General features: G+C 42.3%; 1 protein-coding gene across 1 annotated transcript in view; it reads right to left on the bottom strand.

The window, feature by feature from the left end:
* RIMKLA (ribosomal modification protein rimK like family member A) overlaps nucleotides 1-21,646 on the bottom strand; it is a 168,335-nt gene that overhangs the window by 32,677 nt on the left and 114,012 nt on the right. Inside the window, exons 2-3 of the mRNA XM_053690988.1 lie at nucleotides 20,638-20,868; nucleotides 8,855-8,941 (exon numbers count right to left, since the gene is read on the bottom strand). Of these exons, the coding sequence (XP_053546963.1) occupies nucleotides 8,855-8,941; nucleotides 20,638-20,868 (318 nt within the window). The remainder of the gene's footprint in view (nucleotides 1-8,854; nucleotides 8,942-20,637; nucleotides 20,869-21,646) is intronic.

Genomic DNA, 21,646 nt, shown 5'->3' with positions numbered 1-21,646 from the left:
GCGTAACCTAGAAGTTACGCGCGTATATTTCTGCCGTCGCCCGTAGTTTTTTGGGCCATAGGCAGGTATACCAAACCCGCGCAGTTTGGTATCCAATATACAGCGTAAGGACTTACGTGGCGAAAATGGATAAATCTTACTACATTTTCACCTCGCCACAAAAAGCAGCCGTAAGAAGCCTTACGCTGACTATTGGAACCCCGTAACTCCCTAAACTGGCTGCTAAAATAAACCTAACACCTAACGCATGCGCAATGTCTATCTCCCTGTCAACCGCGATCTGCTAAATAAAACCTAACACCTAACGCATGCGCAATGTCTATCTCCCTGTCAACCGCGATCCCCCGCCGCAATCCCTAATAAAGTATTTAACCCCTAAACCGCTGCCATCTCCATAAACTAACCCCCTACTGTGAGCCCCTAAAACCGCCACCATCTAACTGATCTATCCCCTAATGTGAACCCCTTACACCGCCGCCATCTATATTAAAATTATTAACCCCTAATTTAATCTACCTACCCCGCCGCCAGCTATATTATCTATATTAACCCTAAGTATATTATAGTTAATATAGTTATTACATTATATATATTAACTATATTAACCCGGATGGAAGAAGACTTCACTGCCGCTTGTTGGAAGACATTGCCCGGATCGGATGAGGAGTTCGGCCCGGCTGGGTGAATAAAGGTAGGGAGATCTTCAGGGGGGTAATATAATTAGGGTTAATATAGTTAATATAGCTGGCGGCGGTGTAGGGGGATTAGATTAGGGGTTAATACATTTATTATAGGTGGCCGCGGTGTAGGGGGATGTAGATTGTAGGCAAAAGAGCAGTTTACTTTGTGACAAAGCCCCGCCAAAAGCCCTTTTAAGGGCTGGCAAAAGAGCTGTTACTTTGGGGCATGCCTCGCAAAAAGCCCTTTTAAGGGCTGGCAAAAGAGCTGTTACTTTGGGGCAATGCCACGCAAAAAGCCCTTTTCAGGGCTATTTGTAGGGTTAGACTTAGGTTTAGTGGTAGGGATAGTTTAGTATTTTAGGGGTTAAATAATTTAATATAGATGGCGGCGGGGTAGGGGGATTAGATTAGGGGTTAATAATTTTAAAATAGATAGCGGCGGGGTAGGGGCTCACTTTAGGGGGTAGGTAAGGTAGATGGCGGCGGTGTTAGGGGCTCACTTTAGGGGCTTATAGATTTAATATAGCTGGCGGCGGTTTAGGGGTTAATAACTTTATTAGGTAGCGGCGGGCTCCGGGAGCGGCGGTTTAGGGGTTAATACATATTTTATAGTGAGGGGGGATAGCGGATAGAGGGTTAGACGTGTCGGGCTATGTTAGGGAGGCGTGTTAGACGTGTCGGGCTATGTTTGGGAGGCGTGTTAGACAGTGCGGGTGATTTAGACTTTAGTCAGGTTTTGTAGGCGCCGGCAGTTTCTAACGTGCCAGTCACTGGCGACGCCAGAAATTTGTACTTGCGCAGATTTCTGGACATCGCTGGTTTATCCGACTTACGGCACTTTAGCATCTGACGGCGCCATATATGGGATAGCTCGAGTTGCGAGCTGAAACTGCGGGCGACGCGGGTTCCCTCGCTTGCGCCGCAAACTACGATCTATATCGGATCGCGCCCTAGATGCATTTTTGGTAAAGCAGCATATACAGGTATATAACAGTCAGTACTTAAAGTATAATAGCGTTTTGGTCCAAGGAGAACTCCGACTGTCACTTTGGAGTCAAGAATTATTTTTTTCCTTTTGAGGCACAATTGGAAATTGATTCAATTTGGGGTTTTTTGAGCATTTTTTTTATCAGCAGTAGTAACAGGAATGTGTGAAAGATTGAACTTGGTGGACTTTTTTCAACCTATATTAAACCTATATTACTATAACCAAACCAGATTTATCTACTTCTTCTTTTCAATCAAATAAGTTTATATAAATCGAATATACTTAAAAATGTTTCATTTGAGGGGGCGGAGCTACGCCGTGCTGGTGCATGGACGCACTGTAAAAGAGCTCCGGAGCTGTTTGGGACCTTTGGGCATTAATAATGGCATAAATGCTACCAATTACCACTGACACTTCATCCTAATCAGTGTCTAACAACCCAGACACACCGATCACTTCGCAACTTCGAGGGAGATCTTTTGCGGAGCTATCTGTAACAAGAGCTGCGGCCGCCATCTTACCGCTCTACGGAACCCTCATGCTGAGCCCTGGACAGTGACTCGTGCCGCTTGTTCTGCTTGCCCCGTGGAACCTCCTACCCGATTGCACTCCTGACCGGCTCTCTTAGAGGACTCTGTCAGACCGGATTCTCCCCGGCTACACCATCCGCCGGCGGCCCGACCCGTAACTGCCTCCCACGTGGTTACTACAGGTACTCACCACTACGCATTCATAATCTGGGCCCTGGTTCCCTCCGTAAACGAGCCTCTCTCTCCTAAAAGCTACTAGTACAGGGGGCCTCCACTCTCACCTCTCCAGGAAACATATTTTTATGCAGTACCCGTTTAATCTCCCTGAGTGGCCAGCATATTTGCGCTTTCTTTAGAGACACTGTTTAGCCGGTCTCCACCAACACACATTTTTAAACTGCTGCAGCTCTGCAATATAATTCTATTTCCAGCTAACAAGCCCTCCTGAAATTTAACACATAGACTGATACCTTATACAGAAATTGAGACCTAGAGCTTAACCCAGAGAGACTATAATAGACTTATTCATCAGACCTCCAAGACACACCTTGCTACTCTGTGCAGGAGGAGTCAAGAGGACATTTTCTTTACCATAAGCCTATTTTTCATAAACTTTCGCTACGCCACCAATCTCTCTCATCATGACAAGTAAGAAAGGAAATAAACCTGATAAGCCCGCAAAATCACTAACTCTGGGCCCCTCAGTTTCATCATTTTTTCATCCTCAAGAGACTGTAACACCGGATAATACACAATCCACAGAGCCGCCCTCCACTATCCTTAATCCTTCTTCATCCCAAGATTCCCTACAATCTATTCAGACACAGATAGCGGGACTGCCATCCAAATCAGATATAGAATCCTTAAAGAAATTTATTAAAGATGAAATTAAAGATCTTAAAAAAGACCTTAACGAATTGGGCTCCAGAATGGAATTTCTTGAAGAAGGACAGGACCATCTCAACAATATGGTCAGCACCAATACTCAGAACATTACTATAAACGACTCTATGATCCAAAACTTAAACGACAAAATCGAAGACCTCGAGAATCGAGGAAGAAGAAATAATCTCCGCCTGAGGGGGATCCCAGAGGATGTCTCTGCTGAACAACTCAGGGCATATGTTACGGAATTTTTTCACTTTCTCTTGCCCCAAGCCCCTCTCATTCAGAACGATGACATTGAGAGAATCCATAGGGCTCTAAGACCTCCCGCTAAACCACCTGCCCCACCCAGGGACGTTATCCTCAGATTTCTTAAGTATACCATAAAAGAAGAGATCTGGCAGTCTGCCAGAACCCGACGGACCATTCAATTCCATAATCACTCCCTACAAGTATACCAGGATCTCTGCCCTCAGACGATCCAACGCAGAAGAGAGGTCCGCTTTATCACCAAAACTTTGCAAGAAAACAATGTCAGATACCGCTGGGGCTTTCCATTTAGCCTTATCATCTCCAACAATGGTGGCCAACTTACCTATAAAAGCTTCTCGGACCTGGACCACATCTCTAAGAGACTTAACCTCACATTTGAGCAACCTCCTGAGTCGATCATCACTACTCAACACCACCTGATACAGTCGGATGAAGAGGCACCGAAAGAACAGAGACCCAGCTGGTCAAGAGTATTAACTAAGAGACGCAGAACAGGCCTTGCCGCCACTTCTACAGGATCCTGATCTGACCACTTAATAACCTCCCACTGAAAGCTACCTACTGGCCTCACTCCCTAGGCTAATTGTTCCATTCATATCCCTTTGCCATAATACCTTTGAGGGATTTGTTCCAAGTTTTTCTCCCTCGAAGAAAATCCGCAAGTGACTTATACACTAGACTGGTACAGTATATACCCACTACACCTGGGCTTATATTAACCTGCTTTTCAGATTTACCTTACATGCTAATTTGCCCATATGTGTGTGTTGCTCACGTTATAATTATGCCATAAATTTTTGCTTACCTAATAAAGTTTCACCCCTTAGGTTCCATAACATCATTCCACCCCCCTGGATGATGTATTTGACGTCCTTTCCAGGCCACGGTGCATGTCACGGTGGCCTGGACCAGGTTGTTTTTCTTTTTTTGTTGTTGTTTGCCCAGTTTATTCATGCAAGTTGTGCTGTAATTGTTCATGTTTATTTTTGTGTGTTTTGCTCCAAACGTATTATGCTCATTTTCATATGCCTTTATCATATTGCTCAAGGTCATTATAGATATATCTCTATCACCTCTGTTTATCTCTTCACTAGGTGTATTTGGTTGCTACGTGTCTGCTCATATTACTATGTTCCACACTATATACTTACCTTGTCACCTGCCATCTTCTCCTCCCATTGTCACTGGCCCACCATAGACCTCTTACCTTACTCTCATAACTGCCCTACCCTCTTAGGCGTCACCTCCCTACTCCTGACTTCAGCGCCCACCCACACACATAGACATGGATAGGAATCCCAGATCCATCTCCATCGCTTCTCACAATGTAAAGGGCTTCAACACCCCCCAGAAAAGATCGAGGGCCATGAGGGAATTTCAAAAACTCAAACACGACATCATCTTACTTCAGGAAACCCATTTCAAAAAAGGTAGGGAGCCCTTATTATCCCTTAGAAAATTTGGCCAGGTGTATTTATCCTCTCATTCGACAAAACACAATGGGGTGGGCATATTGATCAGGAATCGGATTCCCTTTACCCCCTCCAATATCTACAGAGATAGAGAGGGTAGACTAGTGATTATCACTGGCCGGCTGTTTAATAGGACAGTAACCATCGCCAACATATACGCCCCTAACTCCAACCCTACTGGATTTTACCACCAGTCCTGTAATATCATTTCAGAACTCTCTAGAGGTACCCTGATCCTGGGGGGTGATTTCAATCTGGCCTTGGACCCTGGTCTTGATTGTTCCTCCGGTCACACATCAGTCCCCCAAAAAACCCTAAAGTCGGTGAAGGCCTCCCTTTCTAAACTAAATTTACATGACACCTGGAGAATCTACCACCCCCAGGAAAAAGATTATTCTTTCTACTCATATCCCCACCAATCCTACTCTCGTATTGACTATATAATGATTGACGTTTCTAGTCTGACACTAGTGCAAGCCACTGACATCTCCCCCATAACCTGGTCTGACCATGCTAGGATTAGTTGCACATTGTCGTGGCCCACCTCCCAGAGATTAGACTATACTTGGAAATTAGATGAGTCCCTATTGTCCGACCCTATGGTCAAAATACAACTACAAGATAAACTTAACTCATACTTTAGATTAAATTCCACACCTGGGATCTCCCCCCTTAATATCTGGGAGGCACATAAGTGTGTCATCAGAGGGGACCTCATTGCAATCAAAGCGGATAGGAGACGGCAACACTCTCTAGCCCTTAAAAATCTACTAGAAGAACTGACAAAGCTTCAAGACTCCCACAAGAGATTCCCTAAGTCACACTCCCTCCTCAACCATATTAAACACAAACAAAAGCAACTAGACCTTATTTTGGGGGTTGAGGCTAAGCGTAGGGCCCTCTTTCTTAGAAGGAGATTTTATGAGGGGGGAAATAAGCAAGGTAGACTGCTAGCGAGACTCCTCCGCAATAAAGCTTCTAAAAAATACATCATGCACATAAAAGATGCTAAAGGAAAAACCTGGCACTCCTCCTCTGATATAGCCGACAAGTTTAAAACCTTTTATGAGGAACTATACAACTTACATAAAGAAAGAGCCACTCCCTCCCAGGAGGCCATCTCAGAATACCTAGCATCTATTGATCTGCCCTCCCTCTCCACAGATCAAAAATCAGACCTAGACTCCCCTTTTACTTTAAAAGAACTCCAGACAGCCATCCGATCCTTCCCCTCCGGCAAAGCCCCTGGCCCAGATGGTTTTACTCACTCATATTACTCTAAATTCCTAGACATTCTGCCCCCCCTCCTCTTAGCCTACTTCTTAGACATCGACAATAACGTCCCCTTCCCGTCCTTGTCCCTTCAAGCCCACATTTCCGTTATCCCAAAACCTAACAAGTCCCCTGACAGTATCCCTAATTACAGACCAATATCTTTATTGAACGCAGATATTAAAATTTATGCGAAAATGATAGCGACTAGATTAAATCGTTATCTCCCAGAATTAATTCACCGTGACCAAGTGGGCTTTATCCCTTTCAGAGAGGCGAGAGACAATACAGTCCGGAACCTGTTCCTCCTCTGGCATGCCAAACAGCAAAATCTCCCTCGATCTTTCTCTCAACCGACGCGGAAAAAGCGTTCGACCGCGTCGGCTGGCCATTCCTTAGAGCCACCCTTCAATCCCTGGGCATTGGAGATTCTATGCTTCATAGAATTTTCGCCCTATACGATTGCCCGTCTGCTCGAATATCTCTCAACGGCATCCTCTCCCCACCCTTTCAGATTTCAAATGGTACTAGACAAGGATGCCCCCTGTCCCCTTTATTGTTTGTTTGCCTTCTGGAAACATTTGCAACCAGAATCCGACAAAATTCAAAAATTCAAGGTATCTCGATCAGGGGGGAATCCTATAAACTCTCCTTATTCGCAGACAACGTGCTATTCACCCTCACCGACCCTGCAATGTCCGTACCAGCCCTTATAGATGAACTCGCACTTTTTAATAATCTGACTAACTTCCTGATCAATCATTCCAAATCCGAATATCTGGGGGTATCCCTGCCGCCAATCCTTAGACAACAACTTAGCTCATCCTGCCCCTTTCGTCAATGCACATCTCACTTAAAATACTTAGGCACCCTCCTCACCGAGGAGATAGACTCCATATACAATTTAAACTTTGCCCCTTTAAAACTCTCTCTAGAGCGTGAACTTTCATCCTGGCACTCCAGACACCTCTCCTGGATGGGTAGAATCAATGCAATTAAAATGACGGCCTTCCCCAAACTTTTATACTTGCTGCAAACTCTACCCATACCCCTCCCCCCCCCGATTTCTCTGTAGCATACAAAAACTATTCACATCTTTTATCTGGGGTGGTAAGCATTCAAGAATTAATAATAAAGTTATGATGAGTCCCCGTATTCATGGAGGTCTGGGAGTCCCTGATCTTAACCTTTATAACCATGCCATCTTTATACAGAGAATTGTGGACTGGAGACTTCACAGATCCCAGAAAAGATGGGTTGTCCTGGAGGAGCTCATAAATACTGGGCTTAACTTACAGTCTTGCTGCTGGGATCCGGGGGGCGGAGTTGTGCCGGAAGGAATAGTGAACCCAATTACCAAAGAAACCTTGACCCAATGGGAAAAGATCAATAGGCTTAACCCTTACCTCTCATCCAGGCCCTCCCCATTGACATCTCTACTTTTCAATCATGAGTTTTCCCTGACGACTTGTGGGAGGCTTTCTGAGGACCCTGCCCCCACGACTGACATTTCCATATACCATATCACTGATAACGAGCACCTTCTGACACAGTCTCAACTTATAGAGTCAGGCTTTACCTGGGCCCACAACTGGTTCACCTTCAGGAGGACCCACCACTACATTACATCCCATAGCCAACATCTTAATATGTTGAGACCCCTGACCAATCTAGAAAAATTATTCTCCTCCACTTCTACTCTTAATCACACCCTCTCCAAAATTTACTCCATCTTAACCTCTCCCCCCCCCCCTGGCAACCTACCCCATTCTATGGAATCCTGGGAGAGGGAACTGGGGGTCATTATTCTCCCCCAGATGGCCTCCTCTATGTTTATCAACACTAAATCCTACTCCTCCTCTGCGGGCCTGCTAGAACTGAACTACAAAATACTCCACAATTGGTACCTTACACCACGCAGACTACATAAATTATACCCCACAACTACTAATCGCTGTTGGCGCTGTGGCCACGTGGGCAGTGGCATGGGCCACATGTGGTGGTGGTGTAATGTCATCAACTCCTTTTGGAGAACCCTCATTGGGGAAATAGAGACAATCTTCCAAAAAACATTACCCTGCGACCCCTTGCTATACCTTTTAAATAAGAATATTAAGCTCCCATCCAAACCACTCATCACCTTGTTTTGCATCTTTACAAACAGTGCCAAATCCCTTATAGCCAAAAATTGGAAGTCCACAGACCCCCCCACTCTTACACAATGGAGAGCCAAGGTTTCAGACCTTCTAGAGCTAGAGGAATACAGGGCATATAGATTAGATAACAGGGACCATTTTATTACTGCTCAGATTATGTGGGAACAATACCTCAAATCCACTCTCGACTTATCATTTGCTTTTCACGACACCGCTCAGCTAACCAATCCTACCTCTCATTCATAGACCCTATTATGACTATTCCTTTTTGACCCAGACACACCATTACTCCGACTCTAGCAGATACATATGACCTCTGTTAATTCAAATATGAGCAAACGGCATCCCCACCCTATTTCCAATTAATCCTTTTGTATGCTCTTCCCTTTTTTCCCCTCCCATACCCTCATTTTTCCCTACCCCTCTTGCTCCTTCCCACTCTCCCTTCAGCCTTATATAAATATTGTTTATTTGATTTTGATATTGCTCACGAAACTGAATGTTTGTAACAGGTTCGTTCTGGCTGATTTCATGTTGTAAATTTCTTATAATTTCTCCAATAAAAAGAATTTGGAATAAAAATGTTTCATTTGAATACCTTGATGTCCACGAGTATTTTTCACTACCACAGGATATCCAAGAGGTTCAGCTGCTTGTATAATTTTTGAAAACTCATCATGGCCACCTACCAAAAAAAGAAAAAAAAAATAGTGCAATATGACAAAACAGCAGACTAAATGACATTTGCCCAATAATGTGTTCACTGGCTTCAACTCAAGAGCACTTAGCAATATTAAGCTAAGCATAAAACACCAGGTTTTATAGTTACATTATCAGTAAATGACTAAATACCAATACTAAAATGCAATAACTATTTGAGGTTATTATTGGCTTTCGGTAGTATCCAAACTTACATGTGTAGTTGACTTGCTGAGATTGTCAGATTTTAATTTCATTCATTGGAATATTAAATGATAACGTTTAGTCTGCACATTTAGCTTTATACTTTACATTTATCTATTTACAGGATGTTATACTAAGATATTTCTCAACTGATTAAAGGGACATACTCATAAATGCTATGTTTCAAAATGTATATTATAGTTTTGTTTGTTTTTTGTTTTTTTAAAGGGTGTTTCTGAGCTGAAAAAAACAAAACTTTTTTGTGGAGGTTGTTCCTGTCAGTCAAAGAGTGATTTATAGCTAGATATTAATTGCTCTTTCTCTTAGTTTTACTTTACATTTAAACAGATTTTACATTACCTTATTTCATGCAAAAACATAATTCATGCTTACCAGATAAATTCCTTTTCTTCCAGATAGGGAGAGTCCACAGCTTCATTCCTTACTGTTGGGAAATACAACACCTGGCCACCAGGAGGAGGCAAAGACACCCGAGCCAAAGGCTTAACTATCCCTCCCACTTCCTCACTACCCCAGTCAGTCTGCCGAAGGAACAAGGAAAAGTAGGAGAAACATTAGGGTATAAATGGTGCCAGAAGAATAAAATAAATAATAGGGGACCACCCATAGACAAGAAAAAACGGGCGGGGGCCGTGGTCTCCCTATCCGAAAGGAATTTATCTGCTAAGTATAAATTATGTTTTCCTTCCTAAGATATGGAGAGTCCACGGCTTCATTCCTTACTGTTGGAAAAACTATACCCAAGCTCCACAGAACACTGAATGAATAACGGGAGGCAACAAAAAGGAAGAGGTGGACCCTATTCTAAGGGCACCAAAGCCTGCAAAACTTTTCTCCCGAAAGCTGCTTCAGCCAAAGCAAAAACATTAAACTTGTAAAATCTTGAAAAAGTATGTAAGGAGGACCAGGTAGCCGCCTTACAAATCTGATCCATAGAGGCCTCGTTCTTAAAGGCCCAAGAGGAAGCCACTGCTCTAGTGGAATGATCCATTATCCTCTCAGGAGAACGATGTCCCGCTGTCTCATATGCTAAGCGGATGACACTCCTTAACCAAAAAAATAGGGAAGTCGAAATAGCCTTCTGAACCTTACGCTTCCCCGAATAGACAACAAACAAAAAGGAAGATTGTCTAAACTCCTTAGTAGCCTGAAGATAGAACTTCAAGGCGCGAACCACATCCAAATTGTGAAGTAAGTGTTCCTTTGATGAAGGATTAGGACACAAGAAAGGAACCACAATCTCCTGATTGATGTTGCGATCTGACACAACCTTAGGAAGAAAACCTAATTTAGTACATAAAACTGCCTTATCTGCATGAAAAATTAGATAAGGGGGCTCACAGCAGAAATCTCAGAAACTCTGCACGCAGAGGCAATAGCCAATAAAAAGAGAACCTTCTAAGATAACAATTTAATGTCAACGGAATGCAGAGGCTCAAACGGAACCTGCTGCAAAACCCGAAAAACAAGATTTAGATTTCAAGCAAGAGCCCCAGATCTAAACACAGGTCTGATCCTAATCAGAGCCTTAACAAAGGACTGCACGTCTGGAAGCTCAGCCAGTGTCTTGTACAATAAAACAGACAGGGCCGAAATCTGTCCCCTCAGGGAACTAGCAGAAAGGCCCTTCTCCAGCCCATCCTGGAGAAAAGATAAGATCCTGGGAACCTTAACCACGCTCTTCACACCAGAATAAGTAGGTCCTCCACACCTTGTGGTAGATACGCCGAGTAACTGGTTTATGAGCTTGAATAAGAGCATCAATGACACTCTCAGAAAAAACCTCTCTTGACTTAGACTAAGCGTTCAATCTCCACACAGTCAGCCTCAGAGAATCTAGATTTTGATGAACAAATGGACCTTGTATCAGCAGGTCTCTGCGACAAGGTAACTTCAATGGAGGAGATGAGGACATCCCCACTAGATCCGCAAACCACATCCTTCGCGGCCACGATGGAGCAATCAGGATTACTGATACCCGCTCCTGCTTGATGCGGGCCACCACTCGAGGAAGAAGCGGCAATGGAGGAAAAAGATATATGAGTTTGAACCTCCAGGGCACTGCTAGTGCATCTATTAGATCCGCTTGGGGATCCCTCGACCTGTACCTGGGTAGCTTGGTATTGAGACGGGACGCCATGAGATCTATCTCCGGAGTCCCCCACTTGCTGCATATCTCTGCAAACACCTCGGGATGGAGAGACCATTCCCCTGGATGGAAGGATTGCCTGGTTGATGTAAGCCACCGAGGTTATATTGTCTGATTAGAATCTGATAAACTGGGACGAACCCAGAAGTGGCCAAGCCTTCAAGGCCTTGAAAATTGCCCGTAGTTCCAAAATATTGATCGGGAGGGAGGACTCCTACTGAGTCCACAACCCCTGTGCCTTCCTGGCACCCCAAGCGGCTCCCCATCCGGATAGGCTTGCGTCCGTAGTCACATTCTCCAAGGATGGTCTTAAGAAGCATGTCCCTCGAGACAGATGATCTGAACAGAGCCACCAAGAGAGCGATTCTCTCGACTCGCTGTCTAATACAATCTGTTGAGACAGATCTGAATGATCGCCGTTCCATTGCCTTAGCATGTACAGTTATAAAGGTCTGAGACTGAGAACCTGGCAAAAAGAATGATGTCCATGCAGGACACCATGAGACCAATCACCTCCATGCACTGAGCCACAGAGGGACTCAAGGAGGTCCGGAGGGCAAGACATGCCGAAGTTAGCTTGCAACGTCTCTGGTCTGTTAGAAATATCCTCATGGATAAGGAGTCTATTATAGTACCCAGGAATTCTACCCTAGTACTTGGCATAAGAGAACTCTTTTCCAAGTTTAACTTCCATCCATGTGATCGAAGAAGACTGAGAAGGGACTCCGAGAAATTATTCTGCAAGGATGGTGCTTGCACCAGAATATCGTCCTAGTTTGGGGCTACTGCAATACCATGATTTCTGACAATGGCTAGAAGAGCCCCCAGAACCTTTGTAAAGATTCTTGGAGCAGTAGCTAGGCCAAATGTAAGAGCAAAGAACTGGAAGTGCTGGTCCAGGAATGCAAACCTCAGGAACTGAAAGTGTTCCCTGTGGATTGAAACATTAAGGTAAGCGTCCTTCAGATCTATAGTGGTCATAAACTGGCCTTCCTGAATTAAAGGAAGGATGGACCTCATCATCTCCATCAGAAGGGACACTGAGAAATTTGTTTAAGCACTTTAGGTCCAGAATTGGGCGGAATGTTCCCTCCTTCTTTGGGACCATGAAAAGGTTTGAATAAAACCCTAAATCTCTTTCTTCGATAGGCACCGGCACAATAACACCTAAGGAGGATAGGACACAAACTAGAAAAGCAACCCTCTTTTCTGGTCTGGTAAACAGATTTGAGAGAAGGAATCTGCCTTTTGGCGGATGAGATTTGAAGCCTATCTTGTATCCCTGAGATACCACCTCCAGGACCCATGGATCCTGTATGTCCTTAAACCAGGCATCTGAAAAAAGAGACAGTCTGCCCCATACACGATCCAATCCCGGATCGGGGGCCACCCCTTCATGCCGATTTGTTTTCAGCAGGCTTCTTATTCTGCTTGGATTTATTCCAGGACTGAGCCGGCTTCCAAGAACTCTTGGGTTGCTCGGGCTTGGAGGAGGATTGTTGTCGTTAGGATTTGTCAGAACGAAAGGAACGAAAATTAGAAGATTGTCGTTCCTTAGACTTGTTCTTCTTATTTTGTGGTAGGAAGGCACCCTTGCCTCCGGTAACCGTAGAAATAATGGAGTCCAGGCCTGGACCAAATAAAATCTTTCCCTTGAAGGGAAGAGAAAGGAGTCTGGACTTAGAAGTCATATCCGCAGACCAAGACTTCAACCATAGCACCCGGCGGGCTAGGACCGCAAAGTTAGAGGCCTTTACATTTAGGCGAATAATTTGCATGTTTGCATCACAGATAAAAGAATTAGCAATTCTCAGAGCTTTAATTCTGTCTTGAATATCCTCGAGGGGAGACTCCACCAAGAGGTATAGTAGTACGTTTAGCAAGTGTAGAGATAGCACAATCCACCTTAGGAATGGAGTGCCACAATCCAGTTGAGAGTCCGGGACTGGGAACAACTTTTTAAAAGTAGACGAGGGGGAAAAGGAAGAACCAATTCTTTCCCATTTGTCCTTAATAATGTTCGCCATCTTAACCGGCACAGGAAAAGTCAAAGGAACTTTCCTTTCTTCGTAAACTCTGTCTAATTTAGGTATCATAGGTTCTTCAGGCAGCGCGGCCTCTGGAACCTCTAATGTAGACAGAACCTCCTTTAATAAAAAACGCAAGTGCTCAATTTTAAATCTAAATGACGGTTCTTCCGCAGCAGGAGGCTTAAACGCTAAGGACTCTGACCCAGAAAGTTCAGCCTCTAAAGCTACAGAGGTTAACTCATCATTGGATAACTGGGACATAATAGCTAAATCCGATAAATATTTAGATGACTCCGGGTCAGGAGAGCTATGTTTAACTTTTCTCTTGCGTTTGTTAGAGCAAGGTAATGCACTGAGGGCCGCAGACACCGCCGGCAAAGTCCACACGAAGAAGGCCCCCTCCGGATGGAGGATTAGATGTGCTACGGACAACTGCATGTGGAGTGGATAATGTAGCAAGGGTAGCAATCTCAAAGGACGCCGAGTCCTGAGAGGTAGACGGCTCATAGGGACTAAGAGCCTTAGCAGGCTTGTCTCCCTTCTTAGACTTTACAACGGTGTTAAGGCATGTGGAACATACTTGAGTGGGTGGGAAAACCACGGCCTACTCACAACATAAACAGGTACAGAAGGAGTACCTTCTAACATGTCAGAGTCCTCCATATCTCAGGTTATACCCACAGAAGGACACAAATAAAAACTTATTTTATTATAGAAATTTGCACCTTTATACTCCCAATGGCTGGGGCACTCACCACCTCCTAGACCCAGACAGTTAACAGAGAAAAAGGCTTTCCTCAGGTTCAAGTCTAAGCCGAATGGAGGAAATGAACATAGACCACACCCGGTCACATGGAGTGCAAGATAGTACTTCCCCTGTTATTACAAGTACAGCAAGTAATAGGAGTTGTACAACACTTTCAAAAACGAAAGTGAAACTTAAAAGTGAAACCTATTTGTTCTAGACAAAAACACACCCTTTATCAGCCCAGAAAAAAATCACACAAAGCAGCATGTAAATAATTAATACACTGATTAATTAACCCCAACTGTTCAATAAACCCCCTTCAGAGGATATTAACCCTGGATCCTATCAAGGTATAAAGGAGCCACACTGTGACCCTGTTATAGCGTTTTATGTGTAAAAATTTAAACAATCTTACCTTCAGGATTGGCTGGGGTGTCTTTGCCTCCTCCTGGTGGCCAGGTGTTGTATTTCCCAATAGTAAGGAATGAAGCCGTGGACTCTCCCTATCTTAGGAAGGAAAACATAATTTATATTCCTGGATAAGTTGAGTTGAGTCCACAAGATCATCACATGTGGGATCACACCGAGGTCCTCTACGAGGAGGCAAAAACACATCTACATTCCAGAGCTTTGAACCCTCCCACTCTCCCAGTAATCTGTCATGCATATGCCCAAGTAGAGAAGATAAACTAGAAAAGCAGGAAGAGATAATATAGTGCAAATGAAGTGCAAAACAGGTATTATAACTAACTGTACATAATAACAAGGACTGGGCTTGTAGACTTTCAAAAGATGATGAGAGTCCGCAAGCATCGAAGTGCACAAGATCACCATGAAATGTGGAAGCAATACAGGTAAGGCAGGCGTGTTACTGATTAGGCACAGTGGCCTGGAGAACTTTCCTGCCAAAAGCAGCCTCAGAAGTGGAATATTTGAATATGGAATGCTTTACAGATTTAGTCTAGTGAAGCCTTAATACAAAAGTACAATAATGGGAAGCTTGAGAGTCAAACAAGAAGCAATGAGATCTATCTCTAGCAAACCCCAATACCTATCTGGTCAAACACCACCTGATGCACAGACCATGCCCCCAGGTGGAGGTTCTGATGACTGAGAAAGTCCATCTTCAAATTGTTAACTCCTGGAATGTGGATGGTCAAAATCAGCCATTGATATTTCACCCACCTGATTAATCAAGAAAGCTCCTTTAAGGCTAAGGAACTCTGAGTTTCTCCCTGCTGCCACAGCTGTGACATTGTCTGACTGAATCAGATGAAGGATTCCTGCTTGAGGCTTGACCAACACTGCAGAGTCCTAAAATCTCCACAGGGTTCAAGAATATTGATTGATAACCTAGTCTTCTGAGAAGACCAAACTGCCTGCACCATCAGGAACCTCCACACAGACCCCTATTATAGTAGGCTGGTATCTGATGTGACTGGTCATATAAAGGAATTCCCTGGATAAGAGATTAGTGAGTCTGTCACCAAGACTAGAGCTTGAGCAAAGGATCTTCTGAGATTAATAGGACCAATCTCAGATGATCCTTTGCTCAAGCTGTAGTCTTGGTCTTCTCAGGAGACTAGGTTACCAATCAATATTCTTGAACTCTATGCCAATTTTAGGGCTCTGCAGTGTTGGTCCAGCTTCAGGCAGGAATCCTTCATCTGATTCAGTCAGACAATGTCACAGCTGTGGAAGGGGGAAACTCAGAGTTCCTTAGCATTACAACAGCCCACATAAAGAGCCACCATTAGATCTACTACTTGTATTGAGCAACAGTAGGAAGAAGAATGTGCTGAAGCTGAGCACACAAAGTTTGCAGCTTGGTCTCTATTCTTCTGTTAGAGACAGCCATGTGAAAACGTATAGAGTGTATTATCGACAAAAGAAAGAAGTCTTTAGTTTGTGGAACATGAAATCTCTTTGGTAAATGTATACCCAAACCATGATTGTAGAATATCTGAAGCAAGGACACTGTAATATTCACAATATATACAGAAAGAAAAACAAAGCAACAAACAATAGCTCAGTAGCTTGCTTGCTATCTTTTGCAGGTTACCACTTGGGTGATAAATTTCAGGAAAGTTCTACTCAGTGAAAGACACAAATGTGCTACAAAGGGATGCTTCCAGGTGGTGACCCACCAAACAACAAGCTTCTGAGTTATTGTTCATTCTTGGTTGAGCAAGTCTCTCAAAATATTCAAAACCTTGCTGCTTAAGTGAGATGATCTAAGAAGTCTCTTTACTACAACAAGGCCCTTAAAAAAATTACAAACACAAGGTGTATCTTGAGAAATGTTTATGTTGCTACGTAGCAAAGATTTCACGTAATTTCACTCCACACCGGTAACATTTTGAATTTCAGGCCCTCTGAATATATTTGTATTATGACCCTGGGAAAAGTCTCCATAAGGGTGATGGTGCAAACTAGATGTGAACTACAAGGATAAAGCTACACCTCACTGATGAGGCCCAAAGAAGGGGTAAAAAAATTCTGGGGTTTCTATGTTTCTAGTTGGAAGGTGGATTGCCTGGTCTTTTAGGGCTGGACTGACCTTTTAAGGTGGTATCAGGCTTACATACTTCAGAAAAGTTCTCCTCTGTGAATTGCACAATTAGGCTAAAAGAGGCTGCTCCCTGGTTGTGACCTGCCGAAGAGCAAGCTACTGAGCCGTTGTTTGTTCCTGGTTGAGTGCTTCTCTCTCTGTATATATTTGTAGTATGACACTGGGGGAAATCTCCTTATGGGTAATGGGGGAAACCAGATGTGGACTCTCAATTAAAAGTGCCTAGAGGGATATGGATGCACCTCACTGACGAGGTCCACAGAAGGCTAAATTGATTGTCTATGGCTGCCATGATCCTTGTTCCTGATTTTTCTGGGCTGGGTTGGCCTTTTTAGGTGGGATCAGACTGATATACAGTACTTTAAAAAAGTTACCTGTGAAAGGCACAATTTAGCTAAAAGAGGCTGCTCCTTCTTGATGATACACCAAAGAACAAGCTACTGAGTTGTTTGCTCATGGTTGACTTCTTATATCTCTGTATATCTCTGTATGATTCACAGCTTACTAAAGAGAGAGTGCCTGGACCCAGTAGGGTGCTACAGATATGCCCAAGGCTGGAGAAACCACCAGTAATGCTCCCAGTACCTTAGTGAATACCCTGACAACTGTAATGCTATGAAAGCAAAACTGATGTATTTGTATGGTATTTGTAAATTGGGATATGCAAATAAGCATTATTTAAGTCTATGGTAGACATAAACTGACCCTCTTGCACAAGAAGAATAATGTGAATAGTCTCCATCTTGAAAGTAGAAGTAGATGAATTTGTTTAGAGATTTTAGATTCATAATATGACGTAAAGTACCCTCCTTCTTTGGGACTATAAAATGGTTGGTGTTGAACTCCTGACCCTGTTTTTTTATAGGAAGTGGAGCAATAACTCCCTTTCCCTCTAAGTCCACTATGCAAGTTAGCAAAACCCTGGACTTTATTGGATATTGGGCAAAACAGGAGAGAAGACATCTTACTCAAGAAGGTCTGGATCGAAAGCTAAATCTCTATCCCTGAGATACAATCTCTAAGGGTATGATATAGACTTTTGCCATGTCTCTCAAAAAAACTGTCAATCTGCCCTCCATCAGAACTGTATCCTGAGTGGGTGACGCACTCATGCAGACTTGGAGGCAAGAGTAGATTTATTGGTCTTCTTGGTCTTGGACCAGGATGAGCTAGGCCTTGAGGAAGTTTTGGGTGAACCTGATAGCTGTGTTGTGGAGAAACTAATCTTTTGAGACTTAAAGTGCTGAAAGGAACGGAAAGTTTCCGAAAAGACTATTCTTACCCTTACACTTCTTGTCCTGGATTAGAAACAATTACCACCAGTGACTATAGCAATATCATCATGTAGTCCTGGGACAAACAGGGTCTTACCCAGAAAGGGAAATGATAACAGTCTGCTTTTGGAAACCAATCTGCGGATCTTGACTCAAGCTGTAAAGCAAGTCTGGCTAGGACAGCTGTAGCAGAACTCTTAGCATTAATCTGCCTTATTTAAACAACTGCAACACTAATAAAGCTGGTAATGGTCTTAAGAAGCTTAACACTATCCTGAATCATTCTGAAGGATGTGTATTCTGAACAAGACTCTGAGAAGTTGTCACACTGACAGTCAAGTAAAATACAAAGCAAACCAGCTAAAAGGAATGTAAATTGACATCTTCATGCTTCCTATTCATTGGGTCCTTGAGAGAGGTACTTTCCTCTAAAGGAATATTGGTCCACCTGGCTAATGTAGAAACCGCTCCATCCATTATAGGGACGGTTTCCCACACCTCCAACTTGGAGGGCGGTAGCTGGAATATTGCTTTGAATTTAGAAGACAGAAACAAGGCATGTTTGTTCAATTCATTGGACACCAGTCCAGAGACTGATTAGGGAAGGTAGAGAGCTGCTTTAGAGCAGACAGGTGAAATAATTTGGAGATAGCTGAGAACAGGTTAGAAACCATGGTTACTGATCAGCTAATTATTTCACCTGTGTTCTTGTAAAGATATCATAAAAATATGGCCTGTTAGGAGTACATGAAGACTGGAGTTGATAAATACTGATCTATGCAACTTAGGTCTTGGCCTAAATTTAATAAAACATGTTAGTTAATCTAATATCCAGCTGAAAAACTCCCAACATCTCAACACGAAAATTGTGCAATTCATAAATTTTTGTTCTGCATTTGCCAAAGCCATGAGTTATAATTAACGAAGCAGCATCCATCTCATAACTTGTCACATCTTGGCGCATAGAACAGGTTCCACTGTCAATCAGCATAACAAAAACACCTTCAACATCTCACTAAAACAAATGAAAATGGGGGAAATATACCCTCTATAAAAAAAGTCAGCACTGACATAAGTGCATAAGAAAACGTTGAAAAGGTAAAAGGAAAATGAAAGAAACATAACAAGACAACATTGTCAGCTTTGCAATGACAGGACATGACCACACATCTTTATAAGTTCTGCATGCTTGGGATTATGTTATAGTGACTTTGTGAAAGTAATAGTGAATTCTATTACTTTGGGGGCTGCTGCAACTTATGATGGCTCACAACCCACTACTGCAAAAGTGGTGTAAATGTTATAAAATTATAAAAAAATGTCACTATATAATATTGCATCCAAATTTACCATTGTTTTGCAGTATACAGAAACACACCTTGAAAAGTCTTGAGTATGTTTAATTTATCTGCTCAGCACTGATCAAGCAATTATTGTGTAGCATGATTTTGAATCCTGCAAGATACACTCCAGCTTCTCAGGAGCCAGTTAGAAAAAAAAAACTACAAAATAAATTTTTTAGAGATAAATTACAGGGAAAGTAGGACAGGCAAAATTAAAGTGATGGTTAATCCAAGCGTTTAAAAAACGCTAGGATTTACCATCACTATAAATATTGTTGAGTTTTATTGATCATTAATTTAAAAAAGGGTGCTAAACTCACCCTGTCGCTAAAGTCAGAGCCTAGGACCGCCCACGGCACAGCGCTCTTCTTCAATGAGGTGACGTTTCCACCTCTAAATGAATAGCTGTGCATGTCTTTTGACAGTGTTCTGTATGCTAGCACGGCTATTGGTTTAGAGGTGAAAAGGTCACCTCATTGGTAGAAAAGCGCTGTGTCATAGGCGGCTGGAGAATCTAACTTTAGCAAGCTGCTGTGGCACAAAGAGGGTGTGTTTAGCACCCTTTTTATTTAATAAATGTTCAATGAAACTCAGCATTATTTATCATCACTTTAATAATGGATGTACTTCACAAACTCTTATTTTTACTACACATAATTAATTAAACATTTAATAGTTTATTGTCATTTTATTTTGAGTTTGAAAAATAAATATATTTTTATAACAGGCTATCCTATCCTGTGAGAGAAATGTTTTAAATTCCTAATCTACAGAATACAAAAAGATTTGAAGGAACATCTCTCAGTAGCAACTGTACCTACATAATTAAAGGGACAGTACACACTCATTTTCATATAACTGCATGTAATAGACACTACTATAAAGAATAAGATGCACAGATACTGATATAAAAATCCAGTATAAAACTGTTTAAAAACTTACTTAGAAGCTGTCAGTTTAGGTCTGTTGAAAAGGTAGCTGGAAAGCCCACTGCAAGTGGGAAATAAGACACTCCCCCCTCCCCCTTCTTTTGCATATGAAAAGACCCTTTACACAAACAGGAGCTAGCTGGAGAAGGTAGCTGACGGTATTCACATAAAACTTTGGGGCTTGGTTAGGAGTCTGAAAATCAGAGCAATGCTATTTAAAAATAAGCAAAACTATACATTTTTTAAAAGAAAAAAACCTTATGGGCTATATAAATAGATCATCTACAAAACATTTATGCAAAGAAAAAAATAGTGTATAAGGTCCCTTTAACAAGCCTACAAGACATTTTCACCCCTTAATAGAGAAGGGTTCATAAAGAATATAATTAAACTAATGTTGCTTGTGACTCACCATATGAGAAGGTGTCAGGTAAAGGTATTCCATGACCAGCTAACTCCTGAAATGTCCAGAACTTGTTAATACAGTTTAAAATGGCTTGTGGTCGATTCACTAAGCGACATCCTAATTTTTCAAGATGTCGTAAAACCATTATATCACTGTCGGATTGTACTGTAGGAGTAGGTACTCGCACCAGTATCACCCGAGGGTAAGCAGTCACAATCTTCTGGTTAATTTGCAAGCCTAGAATTAAGAATTGAAGAGAAATTAAATACCCATATATGATAAGATACATAAGCAATAGTTGTTATTTGCAAACTTACATATTGTTTATTAAGGACATACAAGTGTAAAAAGAAAATACCCTAATGTGTCTGTGCATTTTATTATTGCACTATTGCTTGCATATAACCACTCTTAAAGGGTTAAACACATTGTTAAAGTCAGCTTCAGAGTGGTAACTACTGAGACCTACCTGAACACATATGGTGAGCCATTGACAAGAGGCATATATGTGTAGCTAACAATCCCCTGCTAGCTCCCAGTAGTGCATTGCTGCTTCTAAACCTACCTAGGTATCCTTTTCAACAAAGAATACAAAGTGAATAAAGTACATTTAATAACAGAAGTAAATTAAAATGACATTTTCATTTTCACTTTCATGTCAATTCAATCACAAGCACTATATGGATAATGTTGGCTTAAATGGACCTTCTAAAGCACAAATGGCATACTCTTCATTTCTTACAGCAAATAATTTTACCGTTACTGATCCTACCTAACTGTGGGCTCGATTACAAGAGGCACGCTAATGATAGCGCACACAATAACAGGTTTTCGATTGACTGCTCTACTATTAGTGTGCTACTTTGAAATTACATATATAAGTGCATTGTAGCCCTTTGCAGTCAAGTAGAAGAAAACACGTAAAAGCATATGTATGCACTATTAATATTTAATAAAGTGTTTATGTATTTAATGTAAACATTTCACATTCTAATGTCTTTCACAAAGGAGTATT

The sequence above is a fragment of the Bombina bombina genome, chromosome 8, assembly GCF_027579735.1.
Source record: "Bombina bombina isolate aBomBom1 chromosome 8, aBomBom1.pri, whole genome shotgun sequence".
NCBI lineage: Eukaryota > Metazoa > Chordata > Amphibia > Anura > Bombinatoridae > Bombina > Bombina bombina.
The sequence above is the reverse complement of the archived record's forward strand: the minus strand, read 5'-3'. Positions and strand labels throughout refer to the sequence as shown.